General features: G+C 47.0%; 2 protein-coding genes across 2 annotated transcripts in view; one reads left to right on the forward strand and one right to left on the reverse strand.

The window, feature by feature from the left end:
* Positions 1–15382: 15382 nt before the first annotated feature.
* On the reverse strand, positions 15383–16477 carry LOC105513405. Its single transcript, XM_011944262.1, has one exon. The coding sequence runs from the start codon at positions 15839–15841 to the stop codon at positions 15383–15385; it is 459 nt and encodes a 152-aa protein (XP_011799652.1). The 5' UTR covers positions 15842–16477.
* NR2F1 (nuclear receptor subfamily 2, group F, member 1) overlaps positions 16113–16662 on the forward strand; it is a 13413-nt gene continuing 12863 nt past the window's right edge. The window contains exon 1 of the mRNA XM_011944317.1: positions 16113–16310. Coding sequence (XP_011799707.1) covers positions 16113–16310 — 198 coding nt within the window. The remainder of the gene's footprint in view (positions 16311–16662) is intronic.

The following is a 16662-nucleotide window of genomic DNA, read 5'->3' on the forward strand; positions in this document are numbered from 1 at the left end:
TCTCCCCACTCCTTAAGAATAATCAGAAAAAAATGACAGGCAATGCGGAGTGAGGAAAAGACTACCTGAATGGAAGTCAGGAAAACTGAGTTTTATTCCCCACCTGTGACTTACTACACAGTCTTAGGCAAGTTACTTAGCCTTTCTTGGCCTCTGTCTTTTGTTTCATTTTGTTTCATATGGAACACAAGCAGTACTGAAAAAAATGTTTTAATTACACCGAGAAAGAGAGCAGAGACCATAGAGACCTACCCCCAACTTCACAGGTGAGGACACTGAAACAGAGAAACATGCCCAGCCATAGGCGATTAGATTAAAACAGTTCTAACAACAGTCACAGCTCCAACATTTTAAAAATTACTTATTTAAAAAGACAAGTTATTTATGTCAAATTTTTAGAACATGTAAAAGAAGTAACTAAGTAGCAAAAAGGATAACTGCCAAATTTAGGGTAATTATCTCTTCAAGAAACCATAAAGAAATAGATTCTGGAAGGCTTCAATTGTACTGGTAATATTTTATTTCTCAAACTGGGTTTGGTGTACATGGATGCTTATTTTTCTTCATATAGCATTTTGCATGAAATACTTTCTAATCTTTTTTTATGTAACCACCAAAACATCTTTAATCAAAAGCTAAAATAAATGAAAACACTTCTCTGGAACTTTAAAGGTCAATGAAAATAGTTGTGTATGGTTTCAAATGTTCTGCTGAGTTTAAAAGGTAAATATCACTATGTCCCCCAATATAAGAAAAAACATGTAATGTGCTAAAAATACATATACAACTATTTCTAATCTAACTTAGTAAAATATAAAAGTACTACACAAATAGCACAAAACACAAAATAAATTTTATTACTAATAGCATGATAAACCCATTTAAGTATATTGAGAGACATACTTAACAATTTGTACTTTAAACATACTCAAGAGTCACATCTAGTAGCCAAGTGTTTCATCGTCAGATTGGCTAGCTGTTTTTATTGAAACAAATAAGAACTGCAAAAATTTACCTAAAGTAAGCAAAGGACTATCTAAATATTTATCTACGTAGAACCATGCCTCCAAAATATCTGAAATTTTCCAACAAGAAAGTACAGGTCATTCAGCAAAATATATTTACTGTATACTACCATAATAGCTATTTAATTGTTATCATTATGATGCAGATATATAACGGAAACAGATGTTCCTTTTTGCTTTCAGCAAAGCAAAGGAAAAGCATAAACTTGCTGATATTGCATAGACTACTACCATAGCACAATAGAGGAAAAAAAGACATTAGCACATGACAATATTAGTTTTTACTACACAACTAATTGCATAAAAAGTATAACTTGAGATCACTGAATCAATATAATTTTCAGCACTACAGAAGAGAAACAAATAGATTTGTATAAGCAGCCTATTTCACATCTGCAGTTGGGAAAATACTTCTGACAGATTAAATATATGCAAAACGTTACCACTGCTTTTAGAACACAAGGAAAAGAGTGTTGTTCTGTTTTCTTTGCTCATGTAACATGAATTAGAATGCTGCCACTACAGAGGAATGTTTTTTAAGTACCAGTATAAATGGGTAGAACCTTTCTGGAAAACAACTGGGCAATCAATATCAAGAACCTTAAAAAACAGTCTATATTCTCAGTCTAAGTAATTTCTCTTTTAATAACATATTGTAAGGAAATAACCTTAGGGGTGGCTAAAGATTTATTTAAAATGCTATTCATTACAACTTACTTTATACTAATGGAAAATTAAAAATCTGAGTTGTCTAATAGAGCAACAATTAAAGTAGATATGTTAAAACATTATAGAGTCAATATAAATGACTTTAATAATTTTAATCGTATTACATTAAATGCTTAGAGGAATAAGGTTTAGAGAAGACATACAAAATGGCATTTCTAATTTTTGTAAATTCTGTCTTATGGGCATATACTACTACTTTTGTCAGAAAAAGTTATTTTTTCTTTAAACAGTTCTATTTCTGTGATCTGATATTCTCAGTCCAAAGTTTCTAAAATTCTTTGGGCAAAAGAGTCCTATAAATATTTACAGGTAAATTGACTTAAAGTTATGTTGACATGTTATGTTACTTGATCCTGAAATCTGGCACAGAAAAAGAAGTATTTGTCAATCACATAGACAATGCCTTTTTTTTTTCTGAGTTAAACAGAATTCTTACAAATTAGGGAAAATTTTTATGGAACAAACGTTACAAATGCTTCCTTAAGATCTACTAACATGTAGTATGTTGCGAATTCAAGGAAACTTTCAATTAAAAATATTTCTAAAGCAAATGAAGTAGCCTATTAATTGCTGTTTCCGTATGCCAGTAAAAAAGTTTGCCATAGCTTTCCTAAGACTCTTAGTTTCCTGATTTTATTTTTACAAGAAGCAGCTGATTTGTCTTACGCCATTACTGTCTATTACTTCTAGAAGTCTTGAGCAAAGGTGGGAAGCAGCAAATTCTGGCAATCTGCCTAAAGAGAAATCAATGAAACAAATTAATCCTTTGCAGGCTGCAATGACACAGTAATCCATCATTCAGAGCTGCTTTTATATACCAAATCAGAGAGCAGAGGAAAAGAGCCCTGGGGGATATCACAGGCAACAACTTACACCAACACTGGGAAAATACTGAGGAATCAGTTTATTTAAAGAGGATAGATTTCAGTTGATTGCCTATTTCGTCAAATAAAGATTTTTCTTCCACAGTGTGGTGAACCCAAGGGCCAATGACTATCTTCAGAATTCCGTACCATCTATGCTGGCTGACATCAATAGGAGATGAATGTTTTTAAATAATTAGCATCGTTAATCAGTATGGTCAAATATATGGGTAAAATAAATATTACTTTGTCCATCCAACTACAAAGTGTTATACACGGTCCTTGTTTTCACCAGAAACTAAGTGTAAATTTACCTACTAATCTACAACTTAACGAATTCCTGGTAAACCATATTTGAGGTACTTCTTCACACATAAAATGTAACCATTTAAGATATATGTTACTTCCTAATGCTGTGTTAAGTTTAAAGACTTAAAATTTTTAATTCAAGCTTTTGTGTAAATTCCAGCAAGCAAGTCAGATTATAAATAAATGACTTATTTTAAAATGATAAATAATTATTTTGTTCATAATGTAGTTGACAGTGTTGGAAGATAAATGTGGTTTTCTTTTACAAATACACTTATAATAAATGTACAGCAGTATATTCAAACTGAGTATATTTATTTATACTTATACAAAAGCCTATGTATTTAAATTTATTTGTGCTTTTGTAGAAAGCTATGCACCTTACTAACCATGTCTTACTAGAGTAATGTATTCTAAGTAGAAGTATATATCCTTGATGAAAACTAATGGCAAGAACTACAAAGTCACAGTGCATTACTACAGTAAATGCATGCATCATATTCATGGTTAAATGTCAGAAGTTAGTAAAAGAAAATAATTTTCAAGATTATAAACCAAAGAAAACTTGACACAACAGTCCCTGAAATGTTAAAACTCCAGAATACCTAGTCACAGATTCAAAACAGGAAAAGAAGATTTAAAAAATGCTAACTAGTCAATTTTTGAGTGGCATGTTCGATTCTGAGGTCCGTGGTCGTATGATCGCAATTCCTGGCCATGCTGATGCATTTTTAATTCAATGCTTGGATCTAGTATTTATTGATTTAATAAGGTTAGAAGAATTACATTGTTGCTGCTACTGATGAACTGTCAGCAATTTAATCTAGTGAAATCATACAGATAAATGTTTATTTTAGGGGAGAACAAGAGAGGAACAATAGCCATGTAAATAAATTTAATTCCTTACTACTCTTGACAGTGACAAGAGCAAAACCCTTCTTTTCTAGACTCCTTTGGGCTCCAAATATTTTCTTTGATTAAAGATGTACCAGCTGATTGAGCTTATGGTGAAAAGGTTGCAGGACAGCTTTGTAGGTACACCTTAAAAAGTAGGAAAAGCAATGACTGTCTCCCGGTATCCACTCTGGCCTCTCCTCATAGGTTTGAGGTACACACACACCCACACACTCAACCCTTACCTTGTCACCTAACAAGGTTTCAACGAGCCTGTCAATGATTTCCTCTCTCTGGACCCTAAAATTTCCCACAGCATCATTAGTACACAGGAAGACAGAAGAGAAGGGAGAAAATAGAAAATCAACTTTCTTAAAAGCAATTCGGACAAGAGAGGCTTGAAGGGCTATGTCAAAGTAAGGAGGTATTACAAGATCCAGAATCAGAAAGGGGGTTTAAAAAATCCACAAAAGTTGCTGAAACAAACACTTGGGGACTACTAGAAAGCTTTTTGCACTGCTGCACTACCCTGCTCCTGGGCTTATCTCCCCAACCTGGACACCTGGGAAGCATGCTGTGCTTCAGCGTTTCCCTGACTTTGAAGAAATGGAGCGCTGGTGGTGCTGCTGCAGAGGTCAGTAAAACTATGCTAATTGGTGAACCTAATTGCTTCAAGCAGTCCTGCCTCTAAACATGGAGAGAGCACAGTTGATGGAGTCAGTCTGTTCCTAATAAAATGAAGAACCACTGAATTAAATTCCCAAGGAAGGCACTATAAAAGTTTCCACAGTGTAACCAAATGACTTCACCTATGCTATTACCTCTAAGATGACATCTTTGAAAGAAAGCAGACCCCAGTCGGGCTCCACATTCATAAATTGACTGAGCTTAGGCCAGTGAATCTGGATTTATTTAAAAAGGTTTTTTCATTCTTCCAATCAAATGAAGTCATTTTTAATTAGATGCTTTCTGTTAACAATGTCACTCTTCTCCACATTACCTGCTCACACTTGCAGCGCCTCTAGTGCAACATCTGGGGCTCGAGTCCCCTGCAAGCAGTCCTCCCAACATACTGGCTGGAGGGTGGTATTTCCGTTTCTCAGTCCCTGTCGGAAGGAAGATCCCATTCAGCGGCCTGATGGCGCGGGACATATCAACTCTCTAAATTGAGAGATTACCAAACAATCTCTGGAAAAACTTGTAAGATACAGTCTGCCAATATGTTTTTTTATGAACTACATAGCACTTTCTCCGCTGTTCCCGCCTTGCAGATGGGTGTTTCAAAAAGTGCCAAGGGCCACAAAACTCCCACTGACCCTCCAACTTCGTGAAACCCAGTTGCTCCTTAAAATAGAAAATCAGGTGTGAGGATCCCCAACGGTGCCCCAGGCCTTGCTTTCTACCCCTACCAGCAGCCCACCACCTGAAGAGGACTGGCTGTCCAAGGCAGGGCAAATTGTTAGGCACTCCAGGAGGATGGCAAGGCTCAGCGCTTTAGCCAGCGGGGGTTAAGGAAAGAGGCGAAATGGGGAAGTTGCAAAAAGCGGCTTCGTTCGACGGTGGATCTCTGAACTTTGAAAGATTGGCAGGGACCCGGTCACACTCCCTGGGGCCCATTCCTAAGAGGCTTGCTGCGCCGACCCGAGGGGGCGGCGACCCGAGGGGGCGCCAACTGCCCGCGCGGAACCGGGGCGTTGGGCCTGGGGTTCGGGAAGAGTGCGCCACCCCCCGGTCAGGCCTGGTTTCCTTCTTGAATGCCCCAGGCACAGGCCAGGGGCTTTGTCCCTCCGGCCTGCTCGAGGAATGGTGGCCTTCTCCGCGAGCGACAGCACGGTCTCCAGCCTTCCGCCGACGTCTCAGTGCGCAGACAACACGGCCCGGGTCCCTCCGCCGCGCGGGGCACCGCACTTGCGTCGAGCGCCGGGCAGCCAACCCGGCGCGGGAGGCTCCGTGGCCGGATATGGGCCTAGCTTCCGGGAGCCGCTCCCGGCTGAGCGGTGCTTAGGGTTGGAGTTCGCCAGGCCTGGGGAACGGGGTGGGAGGGGTCACTACAAGGGATCCTAGTCCGCAGAGTGAAAAATTCGTTTGCAAGGGAGCGCCCTTGCGGGGTTAGGGTCGTGAAGAGACACTCGAGAATTAGGGTCCTGGACTGCGGTGGGACCGGGCCTGGACTTGAGGCAGGTGTTCCCTGCCGCCCTGGGGTCCTGCAGCACCGATGGCCGAGAGGATCTCAGGGCTCAGGCGGACGAGGGGGCCGCCACAGGCACCTTAGGACTCTGGCGGCCCGAAGGCATAGGGCCTTCAGGAAAGCCTCGGGCACTCCCAGCGGGGGACCTAGCGCCGGGTCACGATTCCAATCGGGGCGGGACCTTCCCAGCAGGGGTTGCTGGCCAAGGAAAGAGTCTGGATCCGAGACCTTGTCCCTGAGGACCAGACCACGACCTTGGAGCCCAACTCGCAGTCCTTCTCAGCTAGGGATGCGGAGGGGTCGGGAGCTCGACGGCCAAGCGACAGAGAATTCTGAGTTCCTAGAGATCTACAGGAGGCAGAAGCACGACACTAGATGAGATTAGACAGTGACGGCGGAAGGACGGAACCACACGGAGACTGACACACTTTGCGAGTTGGGACTCAATTGCATTTCTTCGAATCCTTGATTCCGAAGTTTCCCCGCCCTCCTATGCAAGAGCGTTTGGGGAAACTAAGTTCCTTAGACTCTTTCATCCTTGTTATGTGAGCTCAGGGAGGAAGGCAGACAATAGCTGCAGCCTAAACACCTGCTATCTCTCAATGCAATAAAATACAGACGGTGATTGGAATCGTTTCTCTTTTTGCTTCCAGAGGGAGCTCAAACCTGAAGCATCAAGGTTTACATCTTTTTCCAAAGGTAAAATAAGAGATTTGCAAAACCTGCTAGGGACACCACAGCCCACATCTAGAGGGGGTTCCCCTTTGCAAACAGAAAAGGCAATCTGATTTTTTTTTTTTTCCATTTTAGTGTTTGTTTGAACCTACGTTCGGTACCTGCGAAGAGTAAAACACTTATTTGACCCTCTAGAGACTCAGCTAGAACTGACTGAGCAAAGGGAAATCAGGCAAACGAAAGGGAAGGTACGGAGGAGAAAACGGTAAGCGGAGGTCTGGATGGGATAGTGCACGGGGACTTCTCTGACCCAGCGGCGGGACCCAGCTGCCGCGCAGGTAAATCCCAATATGCCTGGCACTGGGGTTCTGGACAGACTTGGTCTAAATATGGCCACGTGCTCAGGGCTGCTGTGCTCCAGCTGTGCGTTTCGGGGCGGTTTGCGCGCACGCGCACGTGCACACACACACGGGCGCGTGCCTCTGTCCTGGCGCTGGGGTCTGAGGTTATTCAGACAGCGGAACCCCTCTTCCCGCTGGCCACTTGACGATGTCGCTCATACTGGATACGGGGTCTCTCTAGTCAAGGAAGGCGGGCAGACAGAGGCACCCGGCTTGTGGGTATCCAGCCCCACGTAGGGGAAGGGCTCACAGAGGGGCAGAGCCCAGGGAGAAGCGACATGACCCCGGCTCCGTGCTCCTCCCCGGCTATAGGCCGGGTCACCTGTCAGTTGGTGCTCTCAGCTGGCTCCCAGTCCCTCCTCGCTCCCCGCAGCCACGCAACAACGCGCTGTCAGCCCGAGCTGGGCGCCTTGGCCGCTTTCTGGTGCCCCAGCCCTACGAGCCAGGGCTCACCCCACACTGACGCTTCCAGGTACAGTCACCACCAGCGCCAGATCCTTATTCCAGCCTCCAGATCCCTGCCTTTTCCCCCCACCGCGCAAAGACAGGCTGGTGTTTGGGGGTGGTTGTTGTTCTTTTAAAAGTATATTAAAGGATCATTGGCGTCTCCCCGTTAAGTCATTACGCCTTTATCCCCATCAATTAACCACACCTCAGAGGGCTGCTATTAAGAGCTCAAATGAGCTGCAAAAGTAGGTATCCCGTTTCAGGCAGATGTTGTTATCTCCCGCTGAGAGGCGCGGCCGGCGGGGCCGGATCCTCCGCTTCCCGCGACTGCCGGAGTCGCGCTGGACTAGGCTGATCGCGCAGGGCGGCGAGGCTGGAAGGGAGGTCGCCGCCCGACAATGAGCGGGTGCCAGAGGAGCCAGAAGGAGTGAGAAGGGCCCTAGACCCGTGGCCTCAAGCGCCATGCACTTCAAGGGGAAGTGTCTCCGGAGTTGTGCCAGGAAGAACACCAAGAACGAGCTGTGCGTTTTTGCGCAGAGAAGTAGTCTTCGCAAGACCGCAGCTCCCTGCCGAAGGCCCAGAAAGGGAGTGCGGGGGAGAGGGCAAACTAGTGAGTTTGGCTGGCAGTGCTTCCCCGACACACCCCACTTTCTCTTCCTGCCACTCCAGACTCCTTCCCGGCAGTAGGCTTCCAGAACCGCTTGTTGGTAAAGGCAAGGTCGTGTGGGGATGCAGGATATGGAATTAGGGAATCCGGGACAGAAACGTAGCATTTAGGACAAAGGGGATTCACTGGGGACTTCCGCGGCCTTTGCCCAGATGGGTCTTTCCACCCTTTCTCACTCCAGTCGCTCCCGAGGACTTGGGGCACGACTGTCACACGCAACTGGGAGATCCTGGAAGACGGCGTAAAAACGAACAAGGGGAGATGGCCCTCACTGCAGTGACAGGGTTTTTCCTTCAGTCAGTGGCCACAATAAATTTAGCCAAGGCTAAAGGAGATTAATTTCCCAGCATAATCCAATTAAAAGATTTCTAAAGTAATCTTTTGAGAAAATGAAAAGTGCGAGACTAAAGAGGGGACCTGTTTTGATGACAGTGATTTATCGCCTCAGCACAACACGCACGGGATGGTCTCTCTCCACGTGATTTGACCAGAGCACCCCCTCATCGCCTCCTGTCCAAACCTTCCCTTCCTGAAAGACAGCCATCTATCACGCCAACCTGGGCAGGAGAGAATGTGCAAGGGGCCGGGGCGGCTTACAAGCACCATAGACTTTTTAAAGTGCTATTAGATTTATGGTCTCCTTTTCGACGCCCATCCAGAGTAATTAGCACATATGTTCTAAATAGATGATAGTTTTGTGAGCAATAAAGCAATTACCCATCGTTGGAGCTGACAGTTCCTCCAACTAAACTCCAACCAGCAGCTAATTGGAAAAGTCATTTCAGCTCCATTGTCTGCAATTAGTCCTGCTAAACTACTACACCCCAACTAGCTGGTTTGAGGTTAATTTATTCAATGTTGTGTTTGCATGGACAAGCCTTTGCCATGAAGGGACTTGCCTTTTGCCCCTCTGGACTGCCCCCAGGGGCTAGAAGAGCAAGTGGGAGTGAGCAGCCAATATTTGGGGGCCGGGATGGCCCCCGGGGGAGGAGGCACCCGACTGGGCCTCAGCTTCAAGGTTAGTTGTCCAGTGGCTGAAAGCCTACAGAGAAAACCATTGTTTCTCCTGCTAGACAGTAACCGGAGAAAACTGCTCAGTTCATGCTACCAAAACCTTTATTTAAAAAAATAGAAATTGTCACCACAGAGAAAGCCACTGTGTTCTCAATTCGCCCCTTGCCCACACATCCAGTCATGACCCTGGGCCGCCACACCATCCCTAAGGAATAAACATAGAGTCAGACCACCAAAACAGAAAAGTTCTGAGCCCTGAGGGAGTGGGGGACAGCCTCCAACTCTGGGAGTGATTCGCGGAAAGAAAAGACAGGAAAGGTCAGGAAGCCCAACCTCTGCCTCAGCCTCTCTGAGTTTAAAACCACTTCCCCCTTGAAAGCGGGGTTTCTCTGTGACTTTCTTTGATTTTTTCCCCTTCCTTTCTTATATTTTTTTCTTCCTTTCTTTCTAAAAGTTAAGCCCAACAGGTCCAGGATTTGTGCACAGTGAGTGGAAAAAATGTGTTAAACGTCGGTTTGACGCCCCAGCGGAGATTCCAAATATCCAGCGGCTGGGATTCTTCTACTTAATTTAATCTTTATTGGACAGGGCGGCTCCTATGCTCCTATTCACTAGGAAACCCGGGGAAATGTATCCGTTGGGGTTCAGAATTGAGGGTGGGAAGGAGAGGAGTTAAAGAGGGATTAATCCTCCCCCACCCAACTTCAAACTTTAGAACTGCAATCGCCTGCAGCCTGGGGGGGGGTGTCCCCCAAGTCCAGCCCTGACAGCCCGGGGTCTCTGCGATCTGGAGCCAGAGGAAGAGAGGTTGGCAGGTTGAGATGGGAACTTGTAGCCCTGGTAACCGTGTATTCCCTTGATGGAATTTTACATTAAAGTGTCCCAAGCTCTGGGAGCAATGAGAATTTTACTTAGAAGAACATGGGGTAGGGGAAGCGTCCACCTCTTAGGAGGTAAAGCCCAGTGCTTTCAGTCCTAGAAATCCAATGTCCTTTTCTGGATTATCATTCATATTAAATGTCCTGGGAGATGTTTTTCTTTTTGAAGTAAATACTATAACAATGCCTAAGGAAGACAACTTGGACATTTTAACCAGCATATGAGACTTACTAATTCCTATTTCAAAAAATTATGATTAATTCCTCAGCTTCAAGAATTTGGAGACGTGTCTACAACATGTAAAACTTTTAAACTGCCTAATGTCAGGCTCTTATTTTCCACTATTTATTGTATTTTAACCAATTTAACTCCAAACAAAAAGAAAAAATTGTGGGGAGAAATTGAAAGTAAAGGTCTTGTCTTGCCCCATTATCTCTCACCTGTCACACAATCTCCTCCCCCGAAGAGAAATCCTCCTGTCACTGTGACTTCCAGTTGAAAACAGAAAGGAAGTAAGATGACTTCTGGAAAAAGCTGTCCATTGTGTTCTTAATTATTTTTTTTTTCAGTACTTAAATATGCCCAGAGAGTGAGGGCATGAAAAAGCTGAATGAAGAGTCAGCTGAAAGTATCACCTAGACTTGCTTGTTAGAGAATTCTAAAGTAGACATGTGTGCATACTTATGCGTAAGGGCAAAATAACCCACCTAATCACCTAATCCCATGTATGGGAAATATTTATGTATATATCCATGAACTGAAAAATCTTTAAGTACATGTGTGCAGAGATTCAGTTCTATGAAAGCTCAGCTAGCTGTCCGCATGCATGTATTCACTCCTGGAGTAAAGGCATTTTTGTTGCTCCCATAGTTTCTTTCCATTAAGAGCGATTAGATGATGTCTATTCAAAGTTGCTGATCCAGAGAGAAAATAAGAGTAGATAAAAGGAGATTTCAAGTGACCTCCTCGTCCCTTTCACACCAACCTGAGCCCTAGAATAGCCAAGGATCAACTAACACAAAAGCCCTTTCCTTTCTCTTTTCAGCTTCAGAAGATTTTATGCAGGGGGGTAACAATAAAACATAGAACGATCCCCGAGTTTTGTTAGATCATGCATTTGGAATACTTTATTAACTCCCCCCAAAGATGGGCTAGGTTTATGTTCCACCTTTGAAATGGGTAAATAAAATATACATAGCATAATTGTTTACTGTTCTATTGCTTATATCAGTGGTGTACTATGCTTGTGGGGTTTCTTTTGTTGTTGTTTTTTTTTTTTTTCCATTTAAACTTTACCTAAACCCCTCTCTCCTCAATGATGGAGGACATTGTAATAAACATATCTTTCCACTGACAGTTTAGAAGGAAATGTTAGGTTTATTATTTAGATCAACCTTCTGATAGGTATATACCATTGCAGCATGACTGGTAACACCAGCAGATCTGCTGGCTTTTTGAGCCAATACTTTTCCACTAGTTTATCTCATAGGCAGTAAAGAAAGTGACATTAAAGACTTAAACATATTAGAGCAGTCTTTAGTCAGTGAAATATCCAACTCAGATCTACTTCTGATGGGCTAATCCTGTAGTAAAAGAAATAGGTGCTCTGACAGGTAACTATTAAGGGAAATGATTATATAGAGCAGTTGATTTTATTGTCAGGGTACTCCAACAACCTTCAAACTCATTTCAAAACTTCAACGTTCATCCAGACCTAACCCATAGGGAAGAATAGCCATGCAGTTTTATTCTTCACTCAAGCTGGGTATTTAAAATAAATACATTTTGTAACACAAAAGTCTCCAATTATTTCCTTTCTTTCTTTTTGCATAAATGCATTTAGATAGCTAAGACTTGATTTTTATAAAAAGTAAATATTTGGCTCTGGTTTCACTGGTGTGCTGAGAATGATTGTCACTTTTCCTCCTCTAAAAAGGCTTGATTTGCATCCAAAGGTCAGTGCTTGCTCTCAAGCCATCCTTCCTCCTGCTGCTTCTCCTGGGCCCTCTAACTGGGGGCCTAGGCCAAAAGGGGAAGTGCTTCCCTTATCTCTCTTTTTCAAAACACGTGCTTTAAATGACCGGTTTGAGATAGAAAACTAAACTAAGGTATAGCACTTAACTCTGAGCATTTCAACCCAAAGGTGACAAAGAAGAAATGCCTGGGCTACCAGAGCGATAGTAAACACTGGAGTCTGTTGGGTTCATGGTTTGACTACATGTACACGCTAAGGGGAGGCAGTCCAGCAGAAGCCTGACTCCTAACTTGGCCTGTCCACTTGGTTTTTTGTTGATAAAGGCAGAACTTTTTACAACTGGGCAGCCACAATATAGGCTATATAGGCTGGGTTCGGTCTTGGGGGTAAAGATTTCTGAGATAGGCTGGGGTTTAGTTTGTTTGTTTTGGTTTTGTGTTTTAGTAATCACAAAACATTAGATGGGCATTCCTGCGCCTCTCTCCACCCTTTCTTCCAAAAGATCTGTGCGAGACCATTTTAAATACATCTTCAACTATGTCCTTCCTGGCTTTAATCTCATGCCAGGGGAGACTAATTGATTCGGCACCTTTCAAATAAGCTCTTTGGGAAAGGTCTGCAGCAAGATCAGAGGCACTGACCTTTTTCTCAATGATTGCAGGCATGTTCATCTCTCCAGATGGGCTCGATAAAACGGGCTTAGTTCTGTTCTGTGGTCTTGCTAAACAGAATAATACCATTTTTAACGATTTTGAGGTAGGGAAGAGGTAAAAAAGAGAATTTCCTACACATATCTGATCATTTGTAGGGTCCCATGGCTCTTGAACTAGATTTGGGAAATGTTTTTACAAGGTCACTTTTGTTCACTGTGACTTACCAAAAAGCCAAAATGAATGACTTTCGGGAGACCAAGATATCAATATCAAAAAACCTATAGAATTAGTGAAGAACCGTTCAGTCTCGTGGTAAGAAAGATATGGAGGGAGGGAGTACCTTAATAGGCTAGACAGTCCGCTTAGATCTGGACTCGGGGGCCTGGAACGCAAGTCATCCCTGAATGTGCAGCCAAACCGATCTGTGCTTCTCTTCCTCTCTCACCAGATCACAACAATTTACTGGGTGGCGAGCTGGGAGAGATCAACCTTTGTCTGGTATGTCTTTTAAAACATGATTAACGCTGAGCTTGATGCTAGCAGCCCGCAAGGGGTACTACAGGCTTACAGCCTAATTCCTTTCCCCAAGCGGAGCGGTACCTTCTCATCGCCTTTTGGGGGAACTACACTAAAGATCTAGTGTGCACTGAACAGGTCTGTGGGGAACAGGAAGACAGAGGAAGGAAGAGAGGTTCCCGGGAGCCCAGGCCCTGGCGAGGCCCTTAGAGTTCCCAGACCCGCCAAACCGAGAGACCCTGGAGAGGGCTGAGCCCCGGTGGGCCTGGCTGCAGGCCTCAGGTAGGATGCTGAGGCAAAAGCTACAGCGGTCTAAGTCCAAGAACCACGTCCAGACTCAGTTTAAGGTTCCAAGGTGAAGGGCCGGGCCTAGAAGGGAGGGAGATCTGAAGAAGAGTGGGTGGGTGAAAGAAAAGTGAGCACTGCAACTGCGTTTTCTGCTCCTGCAGCTGAGCGTGCCTGGACAAGTATGTAGGATTTCCCAATTGGGGGATCTAAGTACTCTCGAAAACTGTGATCAGTTTTCTGTTAGGTACCCTACCCCACAACAAAAGATATCATTATTTCCTGGTTGAGTATGGGTTGCATTAGGCCCAGGACAAGTGTGCCAAGTGGGACCAGTATCAAACGAGAGCCTTGAAGATAGAAAGAAAGGGCTTCCCAGGAACTGAGCTGACCTCTCAGTGCCTCTCGGGAAGACATTTTTGCTGGAGGCAGGGCTACGAGCACAAGTGGGGCGCCCTGTGGGTGTGCCACCGCGGCAGGGGAGCACAGGCTTCCGAAGAGAAACAGCTCTAAGTGCCGCTCAGGACGGACGAGTTCCAGAGGGGGACAGCGCCCTCCTCGAAAAGACTTGGTTTCTCCCCGCCCCCTCTTGTGACAGAAAGTTGGCACAGATGCCCCGTAGGAGTGCGAGCCGCTCCCCTCCTCCGAAAAGCCGCGGGTTTCCGCTGCTCCGGGCATCACCACCAACAGCTTCCCACTCCCACCCCTGGGACTAGGACAGGGGACTGCACCCTCCCCCTTCCTTCCGGAGGAGCCTGCGGCTTCGCCTGAGGCCTCGCGGGCCCAACTTCTCCCCACCCCCATGGTCACGCTGGGTCCCAGGGGCCTCTTTCAAGTTTGAAAGCTCGGTGGGGGCACTGAGAGCCCACAGTAACGATGGGTGGGCGCCGCTGCTCCCGGGCAGGCTCAGCTGTCATCTTGTCTCGCCTTGGCCCTCGCCTACAGGGCCTGACCCCTGGCCAGCACAGCTAGGCAAGACCGCCTCGCTTCCGAGCCCCCCCAGCCCCCTGGTGCGGTCCCTAGCGTCGGCTGCTCCCGCCCCCCGCGCGCACTCTGACGCAAACGCACGCCCCTGCCCGGCACTGAGGAAAGCGCTCTTGTTGGTTTTAATTGAGCTTCTTCCTTTCAACACACCCGCTCTGTCCCCACCCCTGGAAGGCGACCCCCTCCCCGCCCCCAGTCGGCTGGTAGCAGCGCAGGGAGTCTGGCTCTGCTGCTAGGCTGCGAATCCCGGTGCTCTCTCGCCGCCGCCGCAGGTTGTCTGCTCGGGAGAGCAGCTTGATGTCCCTTTTAATCCGCTGACACTATCGCCCACATCAGACAGGCAGCCATCGATCGCGTTACATTAGGGGATGGCGTTACAAACGGCGCCCGCAGGTGGACGGCTGCAGGCAAGCTCGCCAGGTTCTGGTCGCAACCAGGCAAGGCGCCGGCACAAGGGCCAGCCGGGCCGGACTCCGCAGCCGGCTCCACCGCGGGTCGCGCTCGGCACCAGTAGGAACAGCCCGGCCGGTGTTAAACGTGCGGGTCCCCGTTCCCCGCCCAGGCATCCGTTTCCCGCCGTGGGAGAGAGGGAATAGCGGGTGGGGGTGGGGGCAGCTTGTTTTGAATGTGGATTGCTGCTCGCCTGGCACGATCCTCCCCTCCAAGGAGGCGCGGCGGCCGCGATCCTCGCCTTCGCGCCATGGCGAGGCAGAGGCCGAGCGAGGGCAACTCCCGAGCAGGCTCCGCGGAAAGTTCTCCTTGTCCCGCCCTGGCTGCCTAGACTCTGCTCTCGGCCTGCGGAGGCCGTGCGAGCCAAGACTGCCTTCCGGCCCTGCCCGTTACCAACCCCAAGTTCAAGAGAAACGATAACCATTGCGTTACTTGCCTGGTGAGGCAGGATTTGGCCGAGTCTCGTTTCTGGTGCCCACGACGCACGGTCCAGGGTCCGAGTGCGGCTGGGCCGGCGGACCTGGCATCCAGTGTGCCTGCGGTGCCCTGGCGCTCGCTGTTGCTCGTCTCCCACTCCCTCCGTCTCTCTCCGCGTTCTCCTTCCCTCGCCCTATCTCCCTCTCTCCGCCTGCTGCCTCTGCCCTCGACTCCCTGCCTCTGACTGTATGGGGAGTACGATTTAGAATCTGTACGTAGAAAGATTTTCTTTTCTTTCTTTGCTTTTGGTCTACTTTAATCGTGTTCGTTTCACCTTTTAACTGACCAGAAGACGGAAGCGCGTTTGCGCGTTTATTTGGACATAGGGGCGAGGGCAAGGAGCCCCTGCCACCCCCAGTCGCCTCCTCGCCATCAGCTGCGTACAATGGGCCACCGCTCGCGGAGTGCATTGACAGTTCTCCATTATTCGAGCTGGAGGGGCTGTGGGGCAGACACGGGAAAGCCTTTTATTCTGCTCTTTAAAATCATCGCTCGTCACTAAGCGGTCGCCGACTCCCGACTTGTAGGCTGGAGAGACCGGGAAGCGCAAAACGTCCCCCAAACACGCAGTGCTTCCCAAACCCCTCCCTGGTGAGACTTAAAGTGAGAACGAGTATTAAAAAACAAACCCTACCTCTGTCAATACAGCGTGGCCATTTACTTCCACCTTTACCTGAGGGCATGTTGGCGCTAGGAATGCTCGAGCTGAGACAAACTTTTACGCCCTCGCGAATCGAGGGGCGGGCGGGCGAGCGCTGCTCCCACCCCCGGCGGCGGCAGCGGCGGCTTTGTCACTCCGCGCGGCTCCGCGCCCGCCTGAGCCTGCCTAGGGGAGCGATCTCAAAACGAGGGGGGTGCGAGTATGCGATTGGAGAATATGTAACTAATAGAAGTATCATTTTCCCCCAGTACGATCTTTCAAGGAAAAAAAAATCCATTGAAAGAATTTTCAAAGTGCTGTCTTCGTTTGGAGAAAAGGCACAGGCTGCCTGCGGGGAGGGGAGGAGGGACTCGGCTGTGTGCCGCCCGGGAGCGGCTCCCGTCCGCTAGGTGGCAGCCGGAGCCAGCGATTCTTGCAAGCCCCGCCGCGGGACCCGCTCCTCCCGCCTGCCCCTCCTCCCGCGACCAATCACCTTCGGGAATCGGGGTCTCGGTCTCTCTCTCTCTCTCTCCTCTCTCTCCTCTCTCTCCCTCTCTCCCTCTCTCCCCCTCTCCCCCTCTCCCCCTCTCC

Source organism: Colobus angolensis, unplaced genomic scaffold (genome assembly GCF_000951035.1).
Source record: "Colobus angolensis palliatus isolate OR3802 unplaced genomic scaffold, Cang.pa_1.0 Scaffold23, whole genome shotgun sequence".
NCBI lineage: Eukaryota > Metazoa > Chordata > Mammalia > Primates > Cercopithecidae > Colobus > Colobus angolensis.

Coding starts and splice junctions, on each gene's coding strand:
- LOC105513405 (XM_011944262.1), bottom strand. CDS start 15,841: ATGCACTCCGCGAGCGGTGGCCCATTGTACGCAGCTGATGGCGAGGAG.